Source organism: Parasteatoda tepidariorum, chromosome 3 (genome assembly GCF_043381705.1).
Source record: "Parasteatoda tepidariorum isolate YZ-2023 chromosome 3, CAS_Ptep_4.0, whole genome shotgun sequence".
Lineage (NCBI taxonomy): Eukaryota > Metazoa > Arthropoda > Arachnida > Araneae > Theridiidae > Parasteatoda > Parasteatoda tepidariorum.
The window spans coordinates 100,863,800-100,886,262 of record NC_092206.1 but is presented as its reverse complement, the minus strand read 5'-3'; the positions used below and the strand labels follow the sequence as shown (position 1 = coordinate 100,886,262).

Here is a 22,463-nt window from a genome sequence, read left to right as displayed (position 1 = left end):
CGGCATACACTACACTGATGTTTTTTTAAGGTTAAGTGCCACTGCCCGGTATACATTTGCCCGGTATACCCTACACTGATGTTTTTTTAAGGTCAAGTGCCATTGCCCGGTATATATTTGCCCGATACTCCAAACACTGCTGTTTCTTCCAATCTATCGTCAGCAAGTATTAAAATATAGAATAAATATAAATATATCAATTAACGAATAAATTAATATAAAATTAATATAAAATTGGATATAACAAATATTTCGGATATTCACCAAAGCGACTATGTGATTGTTGACATTCACGTGAGAGTCAGAAATAAGGGTATTTAGCAAATATTTCTGATATACACCAAGCGACTACGTGAATGTCGACATTCTCCTGATTCCGGTGTTTCACCGTAATATATATATATATACATATATATATGTTACGGTGAAACACGTATATACTTTTTTTAACTTTCTTAGTGTTTACTTGTATTTATTTATTTATTATATATATATATATATATATATATATATAGTTCAAAATCATCGAATTGCTTCAAGTGTTAGGCACTTAAACTATGACTTTTTTGTTTTCCTTTGTAATAGAGCTAAGAAAAACAGCGTTAATCACTCTCATATGAACTGGTTCATCAGTAATGCAATCTGTTACGTTTAACATTCTTTTACTACCCTGAATGATGCCGCGTGAAGTATTTTTGATTCTATAACCCATGTGTCCACTTTTCATTCGTGCAACCATTATAGAATAGGGTTATGGCACAAAGGAATAAGTACCACGCAGCATTTTTTTCTTATTCTCATATCTAATGTTTCCGGGAATAAATATTCTAGTGTCCAGCGAATGACTGACTAATAGCAAAATTACAAATCTCGAAAACAAAAAAGGCTGTAGAGAAATGAAACAAACTGATATGTTCGTTGTGAAAGCTGTAAAAATTTTATGCCGAAGTTTTGGAATTTAATTGCAAAAGTTACCAACATATTGCGCTGTGCACTGTACAGAATACTTGAAAAGAATAAGCTAACTGTAATCAAATTGTGTCACTCCGTCTCCAGTTTCCCCATTTTTTTCACCTTTAAAAGGGCAAATCTAATTGGCTAAATATTAATGCTGAGCGATATCGGAATTTTTAATATCAATCTTTTTTATATAACTAATTTACATATTTTTTATATTGGACAATGTTTTCTTGTCAAAATGAAGGGGGGGGAGAGACTTTTTTTTCAGAAACACTTTTAATAATTATAATTTTAAAAATAACCTTGAGTAATTTTTAAAATATAACAATATATAAATTAAGATAAGGGAAAAAAAATGTTTTTTGTGTTCCTTGAAGTACAGGTTTTCTTCTCTCACAGAATCGGGATCACGATATCGCCCATCAAGTGCCGGTATTTATGGTGTGTCAATATTTATCACCGTCTATAATTTTGATATTTATCGTAAGTCGATATTTTTCGTACTCATTATATATCATGAGGATATATTTTTATACCGTTGTCGGGATAGTTAAAAATATCGATATTTCACGATTTATCGATAATGCGCGCAGCTATACTCAATATAGTGATAAGTAGCATCTGTTTTTTGTCATTCGTGTGGCTTGCAAATTATAATGTACTCACGTGCACAGGCATTCAATCCCGATTTAAGGGAACCTGATCTTCCAGATCTTGAACGAAAACTCATCGAATTCACTGCAATCACAAAAGATTATAAACGTTACACATGACACATTATAAGAAAAACATTTAAAGTTAATAAATCCTCTTTATAATTTCATTAAATGATATATATAGTATCAGATTTCTTTGCAGTTTGAATATTTTCCGCATTGTATGTTACATTTTCAACAAATTTCAATACTGCTAATTTAGCTTGAAATATAATTTCTAATAACTATTTTAGTCCAATAATTATAATTTCTTCGGAAAAATTTATACCCAGGGTATTTTATGATAAAATTGCTTTGTTACGTTATTATAAATAATAACTAAAAACTCTTCTCTGTATGCTTCGCTTTTTTTACGGAGAGATGGTTTGAGGAGTTGAATTGAGTTTCTTCTAGACAGGTAAGTGAGGCGCATTGTTTCCAATGTTTTGGTTTTTTTTTTTTCGATGTATACTCATTGTATCTGATTAAATTGCTATCTAAAAAAGTGAGACATTGTTTCCTATATGTTTCACATAGAATCAAAACTATACACAAGTCAATAGAATGAATATTTCAAAAGTTTCAGTCATTTTTATGTGTAAAAAATACTTTTTTTTTGACGTGTACTTACGTGCATTTTATATTTCTATATTTAGAAGCTATTTGAACATGTAAGGTACGTTTTCTGATGATATTTTTGTCACTGAGTTAAATGAGACAAAATTCGGTTAATTAACAGTTTAGAAGTTGTAATGATTTTATTCATAATAAGTGCAAAGTATCCCTTTTGATTCCTTCGGTTTAGCGTGAAAAAATGCATGGGAAACAATGCTTTACTTGTTTAAATCGCAACCCTCCTCACATCTCAAATATTAATCTCATTGAACTCAGAGTGAAAAAATACATCAGAAACAATACTTGGCTATGAAAAATTTTGTTCTCTTTGTCAAATCATCCCCATTTCCATCAAAATAGGGAACTTTCATATATTCAAAAAACATTGCGCATTCATTTTTCCGAAGAAAAAGTTTCCTTTTACATTACTAAATGTAATTTACATTATTTTATTTAAAATAATGAAAAAGCTACTTAATTTCATTTCCAAAATTTACAATAAGAATCACTATCATTTTTACTAAAAAGCATTTCACAATGTGCTCCAAATGTTGAAAACTAAAACTCCCAATTTAGATAGTTAGAATTTTTTTTTTCAAATAGAAATTAATTTTTTGTTCGGGTGAATTAGCTTTTAACAATAAAATAAAGGAATGTTTCGTAAATTACATATGATCTAAGCAAAATATATCATTTTTCCGAGTCAAAGTGGGTAAATGTTCAAAACAATGAAATGAATATCTCCATTCCAATCTAAATGACTCGTGGTTCAATGAAATATTATGAACACATGCACAATTTAAGTAACAACAATGAAAGTTTGATCATGCAAAAAAGTCCCATGCCTGGATTAGTAAGTTGGACAGAATTTCACAACAAACGGAATTTCAATAGCACCTAATGTCATGAATAGTCATGCCAATCATTCCCAATCCATAATTTGGATGGAATGAATGCATTCATACCTATTATTAAATATTTTGAACAATCATGCCAATTATTCCTGTGTTAATACGCTACATGGTGCTACTCTAGTTTCTGACGTATAATGTTAAGAACAATCATGCAAGTTATTCCCATGTTTGGATTACACTTTCTCATGCTCATGCGCTGCTACAGACAACACTTATTAATCGAATTACCATATCTTTTAGATTACAGCTGGTGTGGCCATTTCAAAGAATGAAGAAACAATTCCATGTCAACTTGTATTGATCACAGTGGTGACGCAATAAATTCCAAAGAATGGGTGGATTCAGGTTTGATAGATTTTTTTCTTTAATTCAAAAATGATTTGGTTGCAATGATATTGTCTCCAATAGTTCCAATTTCTTTGTTTAACATAGAAGGCATAACTCTTGTCCTCTGAGTTGACCTCAAACTAATAGAATCGCCAGAAAAACGCAAACATCGTTCATCCGATACATTGACTGTTTATTCGCCCTCAGTCATAAAATAAATATCCATAAATTGTGTCCATATACTCAAGTATTAAATTGCTGCTTGATGTATTGGAATGACATACATTTTCAGGCTTGCTGGCTCCATTTAGGATTATAAACCTTTCTCAAATAGAAGGACAGATAGCACAATACATAGAAGGACAGAACGAAAATACATCCAGTGTAGTGGCGGGATTCGAACCCGCTACCGCCACGCTTTGTACAGCGTTTGGCGGGAGATACGGTTCGGCCTGGAAGGCCCCTAAATTAATGAAGCTGGAATTCCAATCGGAATATCGAAGATGCATTACAATGGGTCTCATATTTATTTAAAACCTGTTAATATAATATTTTACACGAATAGCAAGACGTAACACAGTTGTAATGAGTTTTAAACTCTTATTGAAGAAAGTGAACTTAGGAATAAATTAGAGTCTAATTGCATTCGCCTATTTTAATCATAGAAGAATGCATAGGAGAGGAAGTATTGAAGGATTCATAAGTATGCATCAGATATGGCTCTCGCTCTTCTCGATGAAGATAGATCTGATATTCTTCTGATATCAGTGCAATTCTCGTTTCTATTATGCAACTCTGAAAAAACATCAGTTTACACCAGTGAGTTAGTAACAGAAATACTGTTTACTCTTGATTACATTGATAGCACACGCTGATAAATTATTACTGAAATATAAATAAATATCAGTTATTCTGGAAAAAAACAAAGATATTTCTGAAAAATCAAATTCAACACATTTTATGAAATTATTGTGAAATTGTTTAATCAACAGAAGGAAATAGATACCGGTAGAATTATGTTAATAATCATGAAAATATTTGAATTTAGAAAAATTGATTTAAAAACAAATTTTTGAAAAAGTAACTTTAAACTTTTTGAAATTGTATTTGTATTTTGACATCTGAATTCACAGCCAATTCCAATTTTGAAAATAGAAGACTTATTTTATGTTTTCAGATATTGGCCTGCATTATTTTTGCTATAACTTTGGAAGTTTTCTAAACATGTTATACTTGGTGACAAAACACTCAAAATAAAGCAGATTATGACACATTATTTTTTTTAAAAAATTGAACTTTAGTGACGAGAAAAGCTCTAGATCCCTTATACATTCAAGCACAAAAGTATATTGTAAGTGTCAACAATTTGTTGACAAGATACCGATATATGTAAAGAAATATTTATAGAAAAATTTTTTTAAGAACAGCTCGTTTCATGCAAAACATTCTTATTTAGGATAGCACAAATCGCTAACATAATGGAGGCTCATTTTTTATTAGTTTTTGATTTGTAGAATTTATTTGAAATTTATTTCGTATCAAAAAATAAGTGTCAAATCATTTGAAAATACCAGTATATATGAATAAATATTTACGGAAACATTTTAAGAATTTATTCATTAATTTTAAGAATATATTTGAAATTTATTTCATATCAAAAAGTGAGTGTCCATCCATTTTTCAAACAAATAATCCTGTTTGTAAAATAGCACTTGGAACCCCACTTATATTTTTTTATTTATCAGAGCTCCCATTTAAATTTTAAATTAGTTTTAAAATTATAATATATGTCAAGAAATATTTATCGAAACTTATTAAGGAGATTTGTTTCCTCCAAAACATTCTTATTTAGAAGCACATAGAACGCTAACATAAGAAAGGAAATTTCTTAAAATTTTCAATCCACGAGATATTCATTTAAATAATTTAATGTTTAGATTTAAAACAATTTTATCTGATTATAAGGTTAAACATTTTTGTAATGCGATGTGCAACTTTAGCAGATTAGTTTTCCTACCTTTTGTTCGCTACATGGACGATAGTATTTGAAACGTCGAATGATGATAATACTCAGTATGGTAAAACCAGTACAATATTTTTCACATTAAACAGCGAAATCAAATAACGCATTGTAAAAAAAAATGTATTCATGAATCAAAGAATTTAAATGGGAGCTCTGGTAGTTACAAAAAATATATGTGGTATTCCAAGTACCATTTTACTAACAAGTCTATTTGCTTTAAAAAATGAATTCATGAATTAAAAAATATAAATGGGAAGTCTGATAGTTACAAAAAATACATGTGGAATTCCAAGTACTAATTTACTAACAGAATTATTTTCTTTAGAAAACTTTAATTAAATGATATTCTACCCACTTGCCCAACTTAGACACAACATAAGCATAGAACATAACTGTTAAATACTCATTATGGTAGCAAACTAATTTATTTTTAGAATATTTAGAATATTAAGGCTTTTTTCTTCGTTTTCTTTTTTTTCTTTTAATTCAATCACTGTATGAAAATTTAAGCTTGAATGTACCTCAATAAAAATTAATTTTTATTTTAAAGTCCAAATTTAACAACTATAAAATTAAATCTCGTTTAACATAAATGTTAATGCTCTTGGAACTAATTGATCAGTTTGTACAACGATACTATACAAAAACAATGAACAATGATGAAAAAGAAAACAATACAAAAAGTAATTGTTTAAATTATCATACATGGAGCTCCAAACGTGCTTAATAGTTTCTTTGGGTTTGTTTTTTTCGAAAACATTATGGTGATGTTGTTTTTACATTAAGCATTTATTACATTATACTTGTTTATATTGTTTGTTGTTGCACAAATAGGCTGCATTAGTCAAGATAGCAACGCTATCTTGACTTCTAAAATATTATTAAATTCGAAAATTAGTTTCCCAAATCTATTAATCTAGAGCTGAAAACAAATCAATTTCGGAAAAGATAAAATGAAGATCAAGAATAGATAGTGAATTCATAGGTATTATGAATGCATTTCTTACTATTAGAAAGTTGAAAAGTATGCTTTCGAAATTAGATAGAGAAAAAAATCAAACTAAATAGTTTGAATTTCAGTTATGAAACTGTAGTGTAAACCGAGCGATCTCAATATTTTTAGAAAAAAAATTTAAAAATAATTAGGATTACTGTATTTACAAAACTGATCAATTATTAACTACAGTTAATTATAAATATTTTTAAAATGTAGCAGATTTTTAAACATCATTTTTTTATTAAATTTATCATCCCTGTTTTCGTCATCTGACATTTCTTTTTTATTATTGCCAGTGATTTGCCGTTTTTTTATGAGCTACATCCTTGAAGTCTTCTAACCTAAGCGTACAAAATATTCTCTCAAAAAAAAAACTGTTTTTTCTTTCATGCTATCATCAGCTGCCATATGACCTATAAATACTAAGTGACTCATCCTTACTTTTCATAAACATTGCATTCGCGAAAAGTATTTGAAAAATAACGATTTCTCTATTTCTACCTTAAGGTTAAGTATGTATATCATTGCAAGTTACTTTGAAACATACTTAACGGTTTTTATAATTCACGGAATATTTTCAGAAGATCGGCACCGAATATGAATAGCAACATACCTTCTATCATAATAAAATAATTAAAAAAAAAACAATCATACAATACAATTGTTACCGTGAATGATCGAAATCAGGAGAATGTCGACTTTCACCGGTAAATGTCAACAATCACATAGTCGCTTTGGTGAATGTCCGAAATATTTGTAATATCCGATTTGATATTATTATATTTATTCGATATTTTAATATTTGCTGAGGATGGATTGTGAGAAACATAAGTGTTCGGAGTACCTGTTAAATGCATACAGTGCACATGACCTTAAAAAAATATCAGTGTAGGGCGTACAGGGCATCGGGCAGTGACATTTACCAAATTTGACATTCAATCACACATTTCTGTCATTCGCAGTAACACAAATCAAAGCTTAATCTTACTATATTCTTAGTTTGCATATTTTTTTTTTTAATTTTATGCTTAAGAAAGAAAAGAAGAAGAAAAAATTCTTAACTGAGAGAAATAAAATAAGAACAAAACGAATCTAATAACTAGATTGTATTATCGCCCTAGATAAAGGGACTGCCTGTAATAGACTGACAATCCATTTTGTTGCTTTCACTTCAAAGTAAAACGATTTGTTTCCAATGAGTTTTTTATTTTCATTCTTTCAACAACAAAAAAAATTTTCTGTCAGCTGTTTTGTTTCACTTAAATAGAAAAAAAAAGATGAATGATTAAAAAAAATTATGTATGATTTATAAATGTTTTCGTTCACCTCGCCATTTCTCTTTAAACAAGTCATTAAACAATGTTTATTCAAATGATTTTGCGTCTGTTTACATTTGAAGTTACTGAACAAAATTGGTTACGAAAGCATAACTGGGAAAGAATTCCTAGTAGAAATGCCATTTCCAAATGAGTAATAATATTACGGAGCGATTTTTTAAAGCATTAAATAAATTCTGTTTGGCGAAAGACTGTATCTTAAAATAAAATGTTATAAATATTTTGGTTTTGAAATCTTAAACGGAAGTTGAAAATTTGAATATAGTTCTTGTAAGGATTTACATTATACTCATGCACTGCGAATGGTTGTTATAGCAGAAAAAATAATTAACACGTTATGAAAGGAATTAAAAAAGATTATTACCTACTTCATTATTCAAAAAAAAAGTTTTTTCAAATAGATGCTTTAGAAAATTTAAATATAAATCGTGTGACTGAGACTCGTTCCAACCGACGTACAGTTAAAATGTAATTCAAATGAATTGCCTGACAATTTCTCAGCCCTTCAAAAGAAAGGGCGTAGTATAAATCAACTTTTTCGGACATTTTTGTGCAACGAGTTATTCTTCGACGCATGTTGTGTTCTACACCGTAAAATAATTTCACTTATAGATTACGGTCGGTGACAGGAAAAAGTGTTCTTGTGACTGACCGTAAAAATAAATGTATGCCCGTAAAGCTCTCGTGAAAATAAAAATACGAGTGTTCACGTAAATTTTTCTTATAAAATGTATGACCACTGGTCCTTATATTAGTTTTATGCTACGAAAAGTTCAGTTTATTATTTTTGAAATTCAGGTGATTCGTTTGTCGAATCAAGCCGAAACCGTGGAACGAAGTCCGGCAATCTGTCGAGGAGTGAGAAAGTTGGGTGTTCGGGATTATCAATATAGTAATAGTGCGAGAGATGTTTTTCGGTGCTTTCCGGGATTAAACCCAGGACCTCTGCTTATATAGCCCGATTCTGTAACCACCGTGGAACAGAGTGGGCACACCCGCATTGCTTTAATTAGCTGGCTATTTAGTTTCCTGATCAACTCAACTAATTTTGCGGATGCTTGCTTCAATCACGTGTATTTGGGCTTTTTTCTAGAAAAAAAAACTAGCTGTCGGTATGAATGAACGACCCACTCTTCGAATTTTAACGAAATTTTCGTAGAGCAAAGCAAAAGTTTATAGTTGAAAGGCCTTACAGTTGAAATGTCTCAAGCGAAAAATAAAATATGTGACTTTATGCAAGAACTCTGACTCTATTGAAAAGATATGAAATTGGATTAATAATTGGATTTGAAATTGAATTTAATTGGATTGAAATTGGATTTGAATTTAATATTTTAATCTCTATCTCTTTGCTAATTTTTATATAATTTACTATGTTTTAACAACCATCAAAACGGTCGATATAGTGTTGCAGTCGACGTAGAGAGTGCTAGATCACAGATTCGATCCTAAATTATTCGAATGTTTACTCAACATGAAATCTGTTGTGACTATAAATTCTTCCCGCTGTTGGGGCGCAATATTCGGAAAAGGAAGCACCAACTGATCACCGACCAGGACTAAAATGACGTAAGGCATGAACCCAACCTTAACATTTAAAATGAGAATAGATTTATGTATCTAGATACATAGAATGTAATCATCATCCCCGCGTAAAACTCGGTAAAAAACCTAAATAAAAAAAAGAAAGCAAGCGAAATTAAAAAGTTAATATCCTAATAACTTTTTATCTAATGATCGAATTTTCATATACTAAGACTCGATCTAAATGTTTCTGGTAATCATGGTCCTAATAGTTTTGGCAAAAAAAGCGGTCGTAAGCTTGGATCCCTTGAAGTTATTCGAGATTTAATGAAATAGCTTATTTCGTTAAATCTCTAAAAGATTCAAAGCGAATCGGAAAATTTTTGAATACTATAATAAAATTTGTTTATTCTAAGATGATTCCATATAAAAGTTCATGCTTAATAATTTTTATTTTTTATTATTTTAATTAATAGGTCGGAGACAATTTAAGTTGTTTGGCCTACGAATTTGTACCTCATTTGAAAGTATACAATTTAAATGACAAGAGACAAAGCTTGTTCAAAATCAGTCAGATAGTATCTGAGTCGTATAGTTAAACAATTTATTCATCGAGAACTATATGGTCGACTTAGCGGTTATTTTGAATATCAAGAATTTTAATCTTTTGAAAAAAAAGGGTATGGTTATTTAAAGAAAGTTCGTTTTTGTGTTTGGTTTCGTCACTTAAAATATCGTCAGTACACGTTAATTAGCATAAAGATGAGAGGACCATTACGATTGAATCTAAGAACCTGAAAATCCGATCAAAACATTATGTAGGGTGTTTACTTTTTCATTTTGTACACTGTACAACTAACCTACTTCATTTGACTAAAAATAAATAAAAAAAACATTTCCTAGTTTTTCTTGTACACTTTCTTCTAATCAGGTAGAATTTCGAAATACTTAACGAATGACGTGCTTTCTCTAAGCAATTAGAGAAATATTGAAGAGACAGCAGTCCAATGGCAAAATGACTGCCTGCAAATTGATAATTAAAGAAAGGTAAGTTTTGTTGCACCAGTTATTATGAATTTATCATAAAAACACACTGCTTTTTACATCAAAAAACAACAAGAGTAACCAAACCAAAAGAAATGAATAGTCACAGTATGGAGTGTCTGACCTGCGCTTAGTTTGGCTGACTGGGCACCGCACATGATCTCCTTGTAACCCTTTCTGAAGGATGGACTCCTGAAAGCGTAGATGATAGGATTGCAAGCAGAATTCAGATACCCGCACCAATACGTCTATAAGAGAAACACACCATTAGTATTATCCATCACAGATACAACTACATTGTGGAAAAGTTCGATCCTGGCAGCCGATGAAGCAACCGACTTGTATATACGTAACAAGGTGCATGTCGTAGTCCTCTCATTCATTGTGCTGTGGAAGTTTAGAGATACGGGTAGCAGTTCAGGCACTGTCTACGTCCTATAACTGCAGTCAAAATGACGTGGCATTCCAACCATGGCCGTTAAAAGATTGACCTCTGTAAAACGGTGCTGTACGCTTGACCGGCCATGGTAGGGTGGTGTTTACGCTGTAGATATGACTGTTGTTTAAAGGAGCTGACACATTGGAAAAGCCAACTTTTGGGACCGGTTTCAAAATAGCTTGTTATTCAGAAAAAGAAACGACTGTACTTTGGGATTATCCCATCGACCTGTCAACGCTAGCGAACATGATCAAATCCTTTAGTGCCATTCTAATGAAAAGCAATTTCCAAAATAAACATTCTAAACACGTTAAATTTATCAAATAATTATAATAATAAAGTAATAATAACAAAAAAAAAATGAAGTGTAAAAATACGTCATAAACATTTTTAATAAAAATAATCAAAACAAAGTAAAAACCTCTATTTTTTTATAATGACACATTTAATTAAATGAATTTTATTTTATAACTGCCGTTGAACAGTTGTTTTTCGGGGTTTACGACTGCTAACGTTCAACTCCGCAGCCTTGTAGTTTTGAAACCAGTCAAGTGTAGGAAGAAATTCATCTTTGTGAAGGACTTTTAAAAGGAACTAACCCGCCAACTTGCGTTACACGGAGAGAAAAATCACGAAATCCTTCCACGGTTAACCCAACGGCAAGGGGACCCCTTGAAGATCCTTCTACAACTGAGGATATTTTACGTTAGCACTGTGCAAGCTGGATGCGAAATTTGCATAGGTCAGTCATTGCTGAGATTCGAAGAGCGAACCCTCTATCTCCTGAGCAATTAAATGAAATGTACCACTGCACTCTACTAAGCAAATCATTTCGCATAGTCAAGGATTCCACTCTTTTCTCCAAACCCATTGACAGAGACTTTTGTCAATAATATCGGGTTTGGCGAAAAGAGCCGACGGGATAATCAACCAAAATTACAAAGCAGAACATCTTAACTCGTATCAGAAATAAATTTGTTTACAAAAAATCAGAAATTGTTTTCAAAAACAAAGTCGATTGTTATTTAGAATAACTTATAAGTAAGGTTTTTTTTAAAAAAAATAATCTCTTTAATGCACTTATATTAATAAAAAAAATGACACTACAATCCGCATTATGGAGAAATAGATCTATTTGTACATCTATTACTTTTTCTTAATGAGGCATCACTTCTTTTGGTTTTTATATCTTTGAAAGGAATCAAATATTACAAAGAATGATTCCTTTTTATCGTCAGTTTAAATAATCTAATAAATAACAAAAGCAACGTTTCATCTAATATGCGATAGAAATATTATTTGAAATGACGTGGTAAAATAACGAAATGATTATTTTATTCGTATCGAAAATATAATTCGTGAATCTCAAATTTATTTCGACCCATTCATTTTTTGCCGTCAAAAATGACGGGTTTTTTTTCTTTTTTTTGCTTGTTTTATGTATAGTCGAACCCTATCTGATTTTTTAGCGATATTTCACTTTCCTTGATTGGATGGAGAAATCCGCGTTTCATCATACAAAAATAAAGTCGTGATTACTAGAAATTTTACTTTAAATTATTGAATAACTTTCGATTTCTTTTTTTTTTCTTTCGGTAAAATAATAGTCTTCTAATCCATTTCAATAGATAAGCTGCTTGTTTGTTTTTGTATCGTAAAAATAAAGCTAGATTTCATTTCTCGGTAAACAACGTTTATTTTACTTTTTTCAAAGGTATACAACATAAAAACAGCAAAAGAAATTAAATTTAAAATAATGAAATGAGAGCTAGTAGGCATTGCGGTTTCCCTGTCTGAAAAAAAATCGATCTCAATTTTTTTTTTTTTTTTTTTTTTGCATAACTAACAAAAAATCATAACAACATAGTTAAAATACAGATAATGCATTTCCAGAAATTAAAATTATAAAAAATCCAAAGAATTTTTTTAATAAAAATAGATAATGTTCCAAAAGCCTGAAAAAATACGCCTTTTTTCTTAACCAATCGGTACATATAATAAATCGCCAAAACCTTAAAAATTAATAACCCCGAAATGAGTTCGAAATTTTAAAAACCTCAACAGTTTTGTTTGTTTTTTAATTCATTAAGGTACGTGACAGCAAAAAACTACTGTTTTACTGCTATTAAATTTTCTTTTATATCAAAAAATCTGAAAAACTGTCAATTTAAACTATTTGAATACTCTAAAGCTAATTTGAAATTTAAACGAAGTGAGATGCGTTACACATTTTCAAACATGTGAGTACGTGGCTGTAAAAAAACAAATCAGCATTACACTGCAATCATTTTCTTTAAAATAATAGACTACGAAAACAACTTTGACACAAAACAATTTAAATGCTAATCGATAACATGGACATGGACGCCGGCGCACAGCTCTGCACCTATGCCCCCTATCAGAAAGAGAAACTGTGGCCAGGAAAACAGTTATAACGGCGACATACCACGCTTCCCCAGATGTCAGTCCCTAATCACAAGCCCACCCTAGCATCTGCAACGTCGCCAGAGCTCCCGTTAGGATCCTTACATTTATTATTTATTAATTACTATATAATTATTTAGAGATACAGATATAAACAGACGTTATGTAACTATAATGGAATATTGATTAGTGACTTTTAAGACCCATGGGAGATGAGTGTCAAAAATTGTGACTATACAGAAGAAGCGTGGTTAAATATAGCATATCATGAAAATACATCTGGATAAACAAATACATTGCATGAGATAATGTAGAAAAAACACTAATATGATACAAAAAACATGGGGAGTGGGAAAATTATATACAAGGGGATTTATATTTGAGGCACCAATTTACATTTGTGGAATTCTTAGTATATATATATATATACGTTATATATAGTTAGCATATATGGTTATTCAATTACGGTTGTCATAAATGATTCCATCAAAACTTTGCAGTGGTTGTACGTACATTAGCACATAAGCTTGATGTTGAGTGATGGTAGGCTATATAATCGGGTTATGACAACTTGTTCATGTAGATGCAATCAATTAAATATGGTTTGCTAAGGCATTAAGGCATTATATAAACATTTCATTTAAAGTTGACATAATTTAATACAAGTGGTAATAATTTCATTCACTGTATGAACCGAAACTATGTTTGAGCATACTGTTATAATCATGACATGAAAATTTAAAACAAATTAATGTTAGGAATTTAGAAATTATATGGGTTGATTTATATGATAACCTGGGTAGCATAAGGTTTTAACACTATAGTAATGGATAGCATTGCAGGTGGATGTGTTTTTATATTGATTATTAGTCGGAGAGTAGTAAATTTTAGCTTGGCGTTAGAAATTGTTCATAATTCTGTATGAAGTTAATTAAGTTAATTAGTTTATTTATAAGAGTTTTATTACTAATAATTTGTTTCTTCCAGGCTATAATGTTTTGTTCCATGGGGATTTTAAAGTGATAGGATTCTGTTAACAGGCATTTTGTAGCGTAGTGTAGTGGTGAACCAATTTCTCCACAACTGCAAAGTTTATGTCTTGACAACTGAAAGCGTTTCAAGTATGTCCTAAAGGGACCATGCTCAGTTATGAACATTATTAATTCTTTGGGCCATTTACTATTTTTAAAAGAAACTTTTGGAAGAATTTCGTAAGTCGTTCTTCCGTACTTGTGTGCGATCCACAGTTGTTGCCAATAATTTAAAATGAATTCTTTTTCCTTCTTTTTAATATATGATAAGGGCATTCCCAAATTTGTTGATGTAAGATTTTTATCTGTGACTGCTTCCTTTGCTGCCTTATCTGCCTCTTCATTACCCATATGACCAGCATGTGCTTTTATCCAGGAGATTTCTAATTGTGGATGATTGATTAAAATACTTTGGATTTTTTGAATAATATTATGCGTTGTGTTGTAATTTTTGATAGCATGTAAGGCAGATAGACTGTCAGTCCAAATTGTTGTATTTCTACTGTTATTTTTTGCTATTTGGACTGCTTCTAAAATAGCTCTTGCTTCGGCTTGAAAAATAGTGTTCCAATTGAAAAACTTCATTTTGATGGTATTTGATTTCGTGCCATCAAAGATTATTATGGCGGCTCCTGTTCCTGCCTCCATCTTCGAGCCATCTGTGTAGATATTAATTCTTACATTTTGACATCAAAATGTTCCTTAAACACTTTTTTTTTAAATGTGTAAAGTTTCAGATTGTTTTTTTTTTCAGTAGTTTTTGCGTAATGGAAAGAAAAAAAAATACTCTGCGAAAAGTTTATGAAACTACCATGGTGACAACAAAAAACTTCTTTTTTTTACCTAAATAAATTTTTTAAAACCGAAAATACTATTGCGTTATCTTAACCTATTGAGATTCAATATTTTGGACAGAGGGGATAGAGCACTCGCCTCCCTATGAGGTGAACCGGGATCGAATAACAGCGATGGTTGATAAATTCAAATTCCGCACCCAGCTCGCAAAGACCTCAAATATCCTCAGTGGTTGACGGATCATGGGTTAGAGTCCCCTTGCCGTTAGGCTAACCGTAGGAAGTTTTTTGGCTAACCGTGGAAGTCGTGGCTTTCCTCTTCATGTAACGCAAATGATGATTAATGAGTTTACTTAACTTCATCCTTCTTATTTTCAAACGACAATCTGTATCATTTAAGCATGCAGAATGTCTCATAAGGTTCAATAAAGGCGATGAGAAAAAGTCCTTACCAAAGGATTTAGAATCGGGGGAATTCTTTTCTTGTCTTTGATGAGAGCGGACGCATTGGAGTACATGACGTACGGCGTCCAGCAGAGTAGGAAGCAGGCCAGCACCAGGAAAAGTGTGGTGGCCACTTTCTTCTGCTGTGCCACCGAGTTCTCCAGATCTATGTTGGACGTAGTGCGTATCCTCTTCATGTGGACGTGTATCTCACGGAATATTCTCGAATAGCAGAAGAACATCACTGACAGAGGGATGATGTAGTTGCTGGTTGTGATCAAGAGAGAATGGGAGAGTGACAGCATACCTTTTGGAAGATCCGGACCACACTGACTGGCACCCTGTTTGTAGAAAAAGTTTCGTTTTATTGAAAATGCATCCCTAATCACATGGATCATTCTACTACCATACTTTCTAATCAAGATTTACTCATTAAGAACATGCATGTATCAGCTATTGTATACACTGTGATGTCATACTTATTCAAATCTCGTGTTGAAAAACTCGAAAAAATTAGTTAATGAATACTTTATGACACATTTATAGCTATAATTACGACACATTACTACATATATATAAGTTAATATCTGAACCCAGCTTTCATACTCACTTTAAAGGGTGTCATTCAATTAAAACACCCATAGTTGAAAAGAACTTACTCCAAGCTCAGATGCATTGACTCCATACATGAATTATTTTCACCCATTATGGCTTAAGTTAGGAAATCGTCAGATGACAACGATAGTGTCATCATTTCATGGGTGATACCCCCCCCCCGCTATCACGCCATTAACACGCTGTCACATCCACAACGAAAACTTTGAATATTTCTTACACAAGCAAGATTGAGAAAGTAAATTAATTTTTCATAGAATGCTTATTTTAACATTCTTGTCAAACACAGTTCACGCAATTGTTATATTTCACGGAATTCTGTGTTTTTATACTGAATAATGCAAATGCGTGTTCTTTTCATGTCACACCCTCAAACATGCGGAAATTATTTTTTTTAAAAAATAAATGAACTACCGGGAATTTAGCAGAATCTACATGTAAGTGGTCACAGTTGAAATCCATAAAAATTTAATCCAATGCTTTAAAATATTTGAACTAATGGCTAATTTAGTTTGCGTGAATGTCAAACACGCAATTTTGTATTGGGCGCATGTTTATTGCAATGAGTTTAAATGATATCTGTTTGAACAACCAAAAGTATAAACCGTAAATGACCTTATTAAAAGTTTATTACAGTAAGCTTAAATGATATCTGATGGAGCATTAAGTGTAATTGTCAATGGCCTCACTGAAAATTTATCGCGATAAGCAAATTGATATCTGATTATGTAACTCTACACATCTCCCAAGAAATAGTCCAAAAAATACCCTAAAATATATAAAATATATTTCCTAAAATATATAATAAACCAAAAATATATGAAATATATAATTAAGCAGTCTAGAAAACATAGAAGACTTTTTTAATCAGCTGACGCATTGATAAAAAGCCGAATTTTTCATTAGGCCCACGACATAGGTAACAGAACATAAATGCTATAGAACAATAGTTTTCACCTTTTTGTATATATTTTTATTCCAACCAATCAGAGGACCGATCGCGCAGAATGTTGCCCATGACCAAGAGGCCAAAATCATCATCTTTATTCGCCGAGGTGTCATGGCTCTGGAAGAGAAAAATATTTAACTTTTTTGTTGAAATGACCAGACAAAATCATCCAATAGTTGTCCTAAATTATTATTGACATTTTAGAATCATGAATATTATTGACATAATATCAATACAAAATACTCTTAGTAAATAAAAGTCTCAAGGCTGTCTGAATAAATCCCACTCGTCAACACTTTCTTCTCTTCGAAAATCTCCCCCACATCTAACTGTAAAGTACCGCCGTGGGGAAAAAGCAAGATTTGCAGGTACAGGACTGTAGAGTGAGTTGGTTGTTCTTTCCTTCTCTTCTCTGTCGTTTTTACTGTGGGAACTACGTTGGCCCACCTAACAGAGTGCCTCTGAGAGAGTGGCCTTTCTGATACCCGAATGACGAAAGTCAATACAATGCAATTGGAAGAAAAAAAGATTTGCGCTTACCCGTGGTAATGGGGATGGGAAAAGTGTCGAGAGTAGAGAAATTTGGAGAAGCCTATACATAGATTATAATAGGTTTGATGACACTTATAAAGGGCTTCTGATTGATTTGATTTAAATGGTAGGATGCACTGTTTATGGAATAAAAAACCACAACATAAGCAAGCTACATTATTGCCTCTCATTCAAATGAATAAATGGTACAACCAGCACAATGATTTTTTAATGCATACTTCATTTGAAAAATTTTTACTTGCCTTGAGCTTTCCAACTAAGTTGTTTTTGCATTTTTTAAATTAATTTGTTTTTAATTCGTCATTTTTATAACAATAAAATATGCTTTGAGTTTATTATTTAGGCAACTGATTTAGGTCTGAATACTTTCAAAACACAATTTTTTTTTCCTTAAAAAAAGGGGGGGGTGAAGAAGGGTCGAAAGAAAAAATAGAGAAATCAATTTTTTATTCCTACATTTCCTTAATGACTATTTGTCACAGTTCCTAAATAGCTTGCCAATCTGCAGATATATAGGCTCAAATAGGTAATTTTCAAATGTTCGACTTCATTTTCTTTAAACAACAGGAGTTTTGGAAAATAACGAAATTAAAATTATATATATATTAACCTTCAAAAACTTTGGTCGCATGGTTATAGACAGCATACGTATTTATTCCATTCTTTTAAAATATGTATTATTGTATAAAAATGAACACGAATTTTTAAAAATATATTTGTGCGCATAACATTTTAAGATCGAATTTTTGTATATTTGTACGGTCTCTCTGATGAAGGGTAGAATCACTCTGTTTCTGGGCCCCTTCGAACGATTTTATCACAACAGAGCTTTTACACCAGAGACAGACACCCCTTCAAATGCTTACGTTATTAAAAACTGAATATGGAATTATATCATTCGCTTCATTTAGTTGTTAAAAATATTTCAGTTCATATAAACCCCATTTGTGAGACAAAATTTCTACTCATTCTCTTCAACGCAAAACAGTTTTCAAAGGATCGCATGCTTTGGATCAACAGCAGAAGGAGTCTTGTTAAATTCTTGTCTTTCATCTGTCATTCAAACTGAATAAGATGTCTCGAACATATTCAGTGTCTTACATACTTACATTTTGAGTCAATAACCGATTACTTACAAATTTATTATCTTACGATAGAACGATTTTTGAATGAAATTTTTTTATCTCTGGGGTGGGGGGTTTGGATTAAAATATTATGTTTTTGAAATCTTTATAATATTCTAATACAGCTTTAATAAGAAATATGTTTCGCCAGAAAAGGGAGAAGAAAAAAACCGAATAGAGTTGCGTGAGAGGAAAACCACAAAATTCTTCACCTCCTTTTTCGACAAAAGGCAAATCTAATTCAAAAAAATGCTGCTGATATTCTATTATTGTTGCTGATATTCTACCTTTAACTATATGATTATTGAAAAAAGATAAAAAAATATACGCGATGTTTAAGATTTGACCCGTGACCATTTATGTAAAAGCGATTACTCTCATTTCTGAGCTACTCTAGTCATTAATTATTTATTTTAATGAATCTGCTCAGCCAATAAATCAGTTCCTGTTTTAATTTTTTAGAAAAACTCAATTCGTGAATAACTAAGGAATGGGGGAAAATTGTTTTAAAATGTTTGATATAGGTCCAATAACTGATCCCTCTTAAGAAGTGAGATTTAACCCCTATTTTGAATTGATTCACGTGAAAGGGGTGAAAGAAGAAGAAAAAAATGAAGCATTCATATCTGGACAAGTGTTTATTATTATTAGATAAAAAACTAAGATTAATAGTAGACTAATGAAACGATACGATTAATAGTAAATTTCAAGGATTTAGTATAAACTGTTGACGAGCGCCCTTTTAAGTAGATAATTCTTGAACAAATAAATTTAAAAACTCTTATCACATTATGTTCACGATGAATGAAAAAAATATCGAACAAATTGGTTGAAAATTCATAACGAATTTTTTTGTGTAAAACAACAAGGTGTTACTTTCAATCTAAAATTTTGTGGTTACCTTTTTTCCCCAATGCATTGCTGAATTAATAACTGCCTTAATAACAGGTACATAATTTATGCAGGATAAAATATGCGTTGGTTTTCCTTTACAAAATAAAATTATTAATTTTAAATTATGCCTCATATTTAAAAAATTTCTTCGAATTGTAAGTTTTTACACTTCCTTTAGAAAGTCACAATATCTCTCCCCTCTCCCAAAAAGTCTCCAATGTCCATTGGGGGGNTCCATTGGGGGGGGGGGTTGATAGCGCCCACACTGGGAAAATATGCTTTTGCTCATCTTTTTTTCAAGATATTTTTTATTTGGGAGGAAATTACGTTCACAACAAATAAAATTATAAGAAGTCGCGGGGGCTTAGAAAATAGAGCCTTCACCTCGATGTGTTCCAGGTTCGATTCCCAGAGGTGGCTGATTAATACAAATTCCGCTCTCGGCTCGCACTGACAGCCGGGTTGACGTAAAATATCCTCAGTGGTTGACGGATCATAGGTTAGAATTCCCTTGCCATCGGGTGAACCGTGGGAGTTTTTCGAAGTTTTTCTTTCCATATAATGCAAATGCGGGTTGGTTTCATCAAATAGTCTCTTACAAAGGTTAGTTTGTTCCAATACTAGATCCAGGAGTTTCCTTGTGTTCTGGGTTGGGTTCAAAATGACAAGGTCACGTAGTGGACCATGGGTAGTCATAAACTCAGAATTGGGTAAACTTTTCAACGCTGGTTATAAAATATAATGAAAACTCGATTATGGTTAAGCATGAATCTCTTCTAGAAAGAAGATGAAATTAAAAGGGCCGTCCACAGGGTGACTAAAAAATGACCCCCCATGTATTCCAAACAATATGCTTTTCGCATTATTTATGACAACGGGAAAGCCGTCATCATCCTCGCAACATTTTATGTTGATTTAAAAGAGTTCCGAAATTTGGTTATCAAAGGTTTCATTTCACGTTACTTTCTTAGTTTCAATTTATGACCGATACTATTTAAAAAATATTCCAATTCATATCACATTTCAACATTTTGATAACAATTATTTCAGACTTATTTTGTAACTCATACATTTTATGTCTGTTCATGAACACGAGCTTTACGTTCACTCAAAAACTCAAGTTCTATATTTTATGGGTTGTAAACGTTATATGCAATACTTAAATTTTAAGTGAACCTATTTTGAGAGGCCAGGAAATTTTTCTTCAAAATAAGCTCAGCAGTGTTTACTCTATTTTGATAAATGCTTCAAAAGGATTGCCCTTCATTCATAATAACAACAATTTTCTTTAATAGTTTCGAACTTCCAATTTTTAAAAAAAGCGGTCAAATGTTTTTGAAAGTGGCCGTTCTTAAAAATGCTACTGCGGGGGGGGGGGGAGAGAATTTCCAAATTTTGACATAAAATGTTTTTTGTTCCCTCCAACGATTGAACTCCTCATTCAGTTGGCTTCGGAAATTTCCTCCCGCCAATAAATCTTGTCAAATTCCACAAAAAAAAAATTTATAATAATAATAATGATTTTTCGAAATTTATTTCAGTGTCGGTGATCTACCTTTCCATCGAATCTTTTGTAAAAGAAAAAAAAAAATTTTTTTTTAAATAAAAACATTTCCTACATGCACGACATCCTGCGCCGCGTATTGCTCTCATACAATGACCGACATCCTAAGTCTAGATTTTTAATAACAAAAGATAGAAACTAGATCACGATATACAAGAATGAATCGAGGAGAACAGACGGTCTTTGAAGTTAAAATGACGCGTCATGAAAAAACCGTCATTTTACGCTCTTATAATTTCACAGGAAGGTTTCAAAAATGTAGAAATAGTTTAAAATCGAGGCTTGATAGAGCGACTCTCATATTCAAGACGAAAATAAACGTTATGTACAGTGAGGCAATAAAACGGATTAACTTGAATAACTTCTGATCTAAAGATCATTCACGTTCTAGAACTCATTCTTAATGACTGAAAGGGGGTGACCACAAACAGGCTCGTTAATGAGTGTAGACGATATTTTAAGTTACGAAATACGACAGAAAAACGCACTGGCGAGAACTTAAGAAGTAAAATGAAGAAATTTTGCACTCAATTATAAAATTCGTTTATCCAAAGATAATTCCATGCAAAGAATCATTTTTAGTAAGTCTTTATTTTTTATTATTTTGTGTAGAAAAAATGCTGAATTGCAAGGTGTACAAATTTTTGCATCATTTTAGAGAATATAATTTTACTTGGAAAAATGCAAAATTTGAGCAAAATCAGTAGATTATATCCTGAGAAATTGAATTTCAAAAATGTCAGATCACAAAAAATTTGATTTCTCAGGAACTATCCGATCGATTTTTTCTGAATTTTTTTTGCCACGTAAAATTATATTCTTTAAAATGATGCAAAAATTTGTATACCTTACAATTGAAAATTATTTCTACTATAATCAAATAAAATAAAAGATAATAAACATTTACTAAAAATTATTCTTTGCAGGGAATTATCTTTGGATAAAGGAATTTTATAATTGAGTGCAAAATTTTTTCATTTTACTTCAAAAATACTCGTGATATAACGAAATACGCAAAAAGTAAAATAAACATTAAGGGGTTCAAACTTTGGAGTGCTTTCCTGACCAAACTATTGGAACCCTATTTCCCAACTACGCCCTATATTTGGGGATTCAGAGAAAGTACGTTTTTGTGTCTGATTTCGTAACTTAAAATATCGTCTGCACTAATTAACTAGTATATTTTGGTGTCATCCC

General features: G+C 31.5%; 1 protein-coding gene across 2 annotated transcripts in view; it reads right to left on the bottom strand.

The window, feature by feature from the left end:
* Positions 1 to 22,463, bottom strand: part of LOC107444907 (trace amine-associated receptor 1) — a 59,403-nt gene that overhangs the window by 4,831 nt on the left and 32,109 nt on the right. For both annotated transcript variants that reach the window (XM_016059174.3, XM_071179135.1), the window contains exons 3-6: positions 17,141 to 17,249; positions 15,577 to 15,909; positions 10,561 to 10,684; positions 1,627 to 1,698 (exon numbers count right to left, since the gene is read on the bottom strand). In XM_016059174.3, the coding sequence (XP_015914660.1) occupies positions 1,627 to 1,698; positions 10,561 to 10,684; positions 15,577 to 15,909; positions 17,141 to 17,249 (638 nt within the window). The remainder of the gene's footprint in view (positions 1 to 1,626; positions 1,699 to 10,560; positions 10,685 to 15,576; positions 15,910 to 17,140; positions 17,250 to 22,463) is intronic.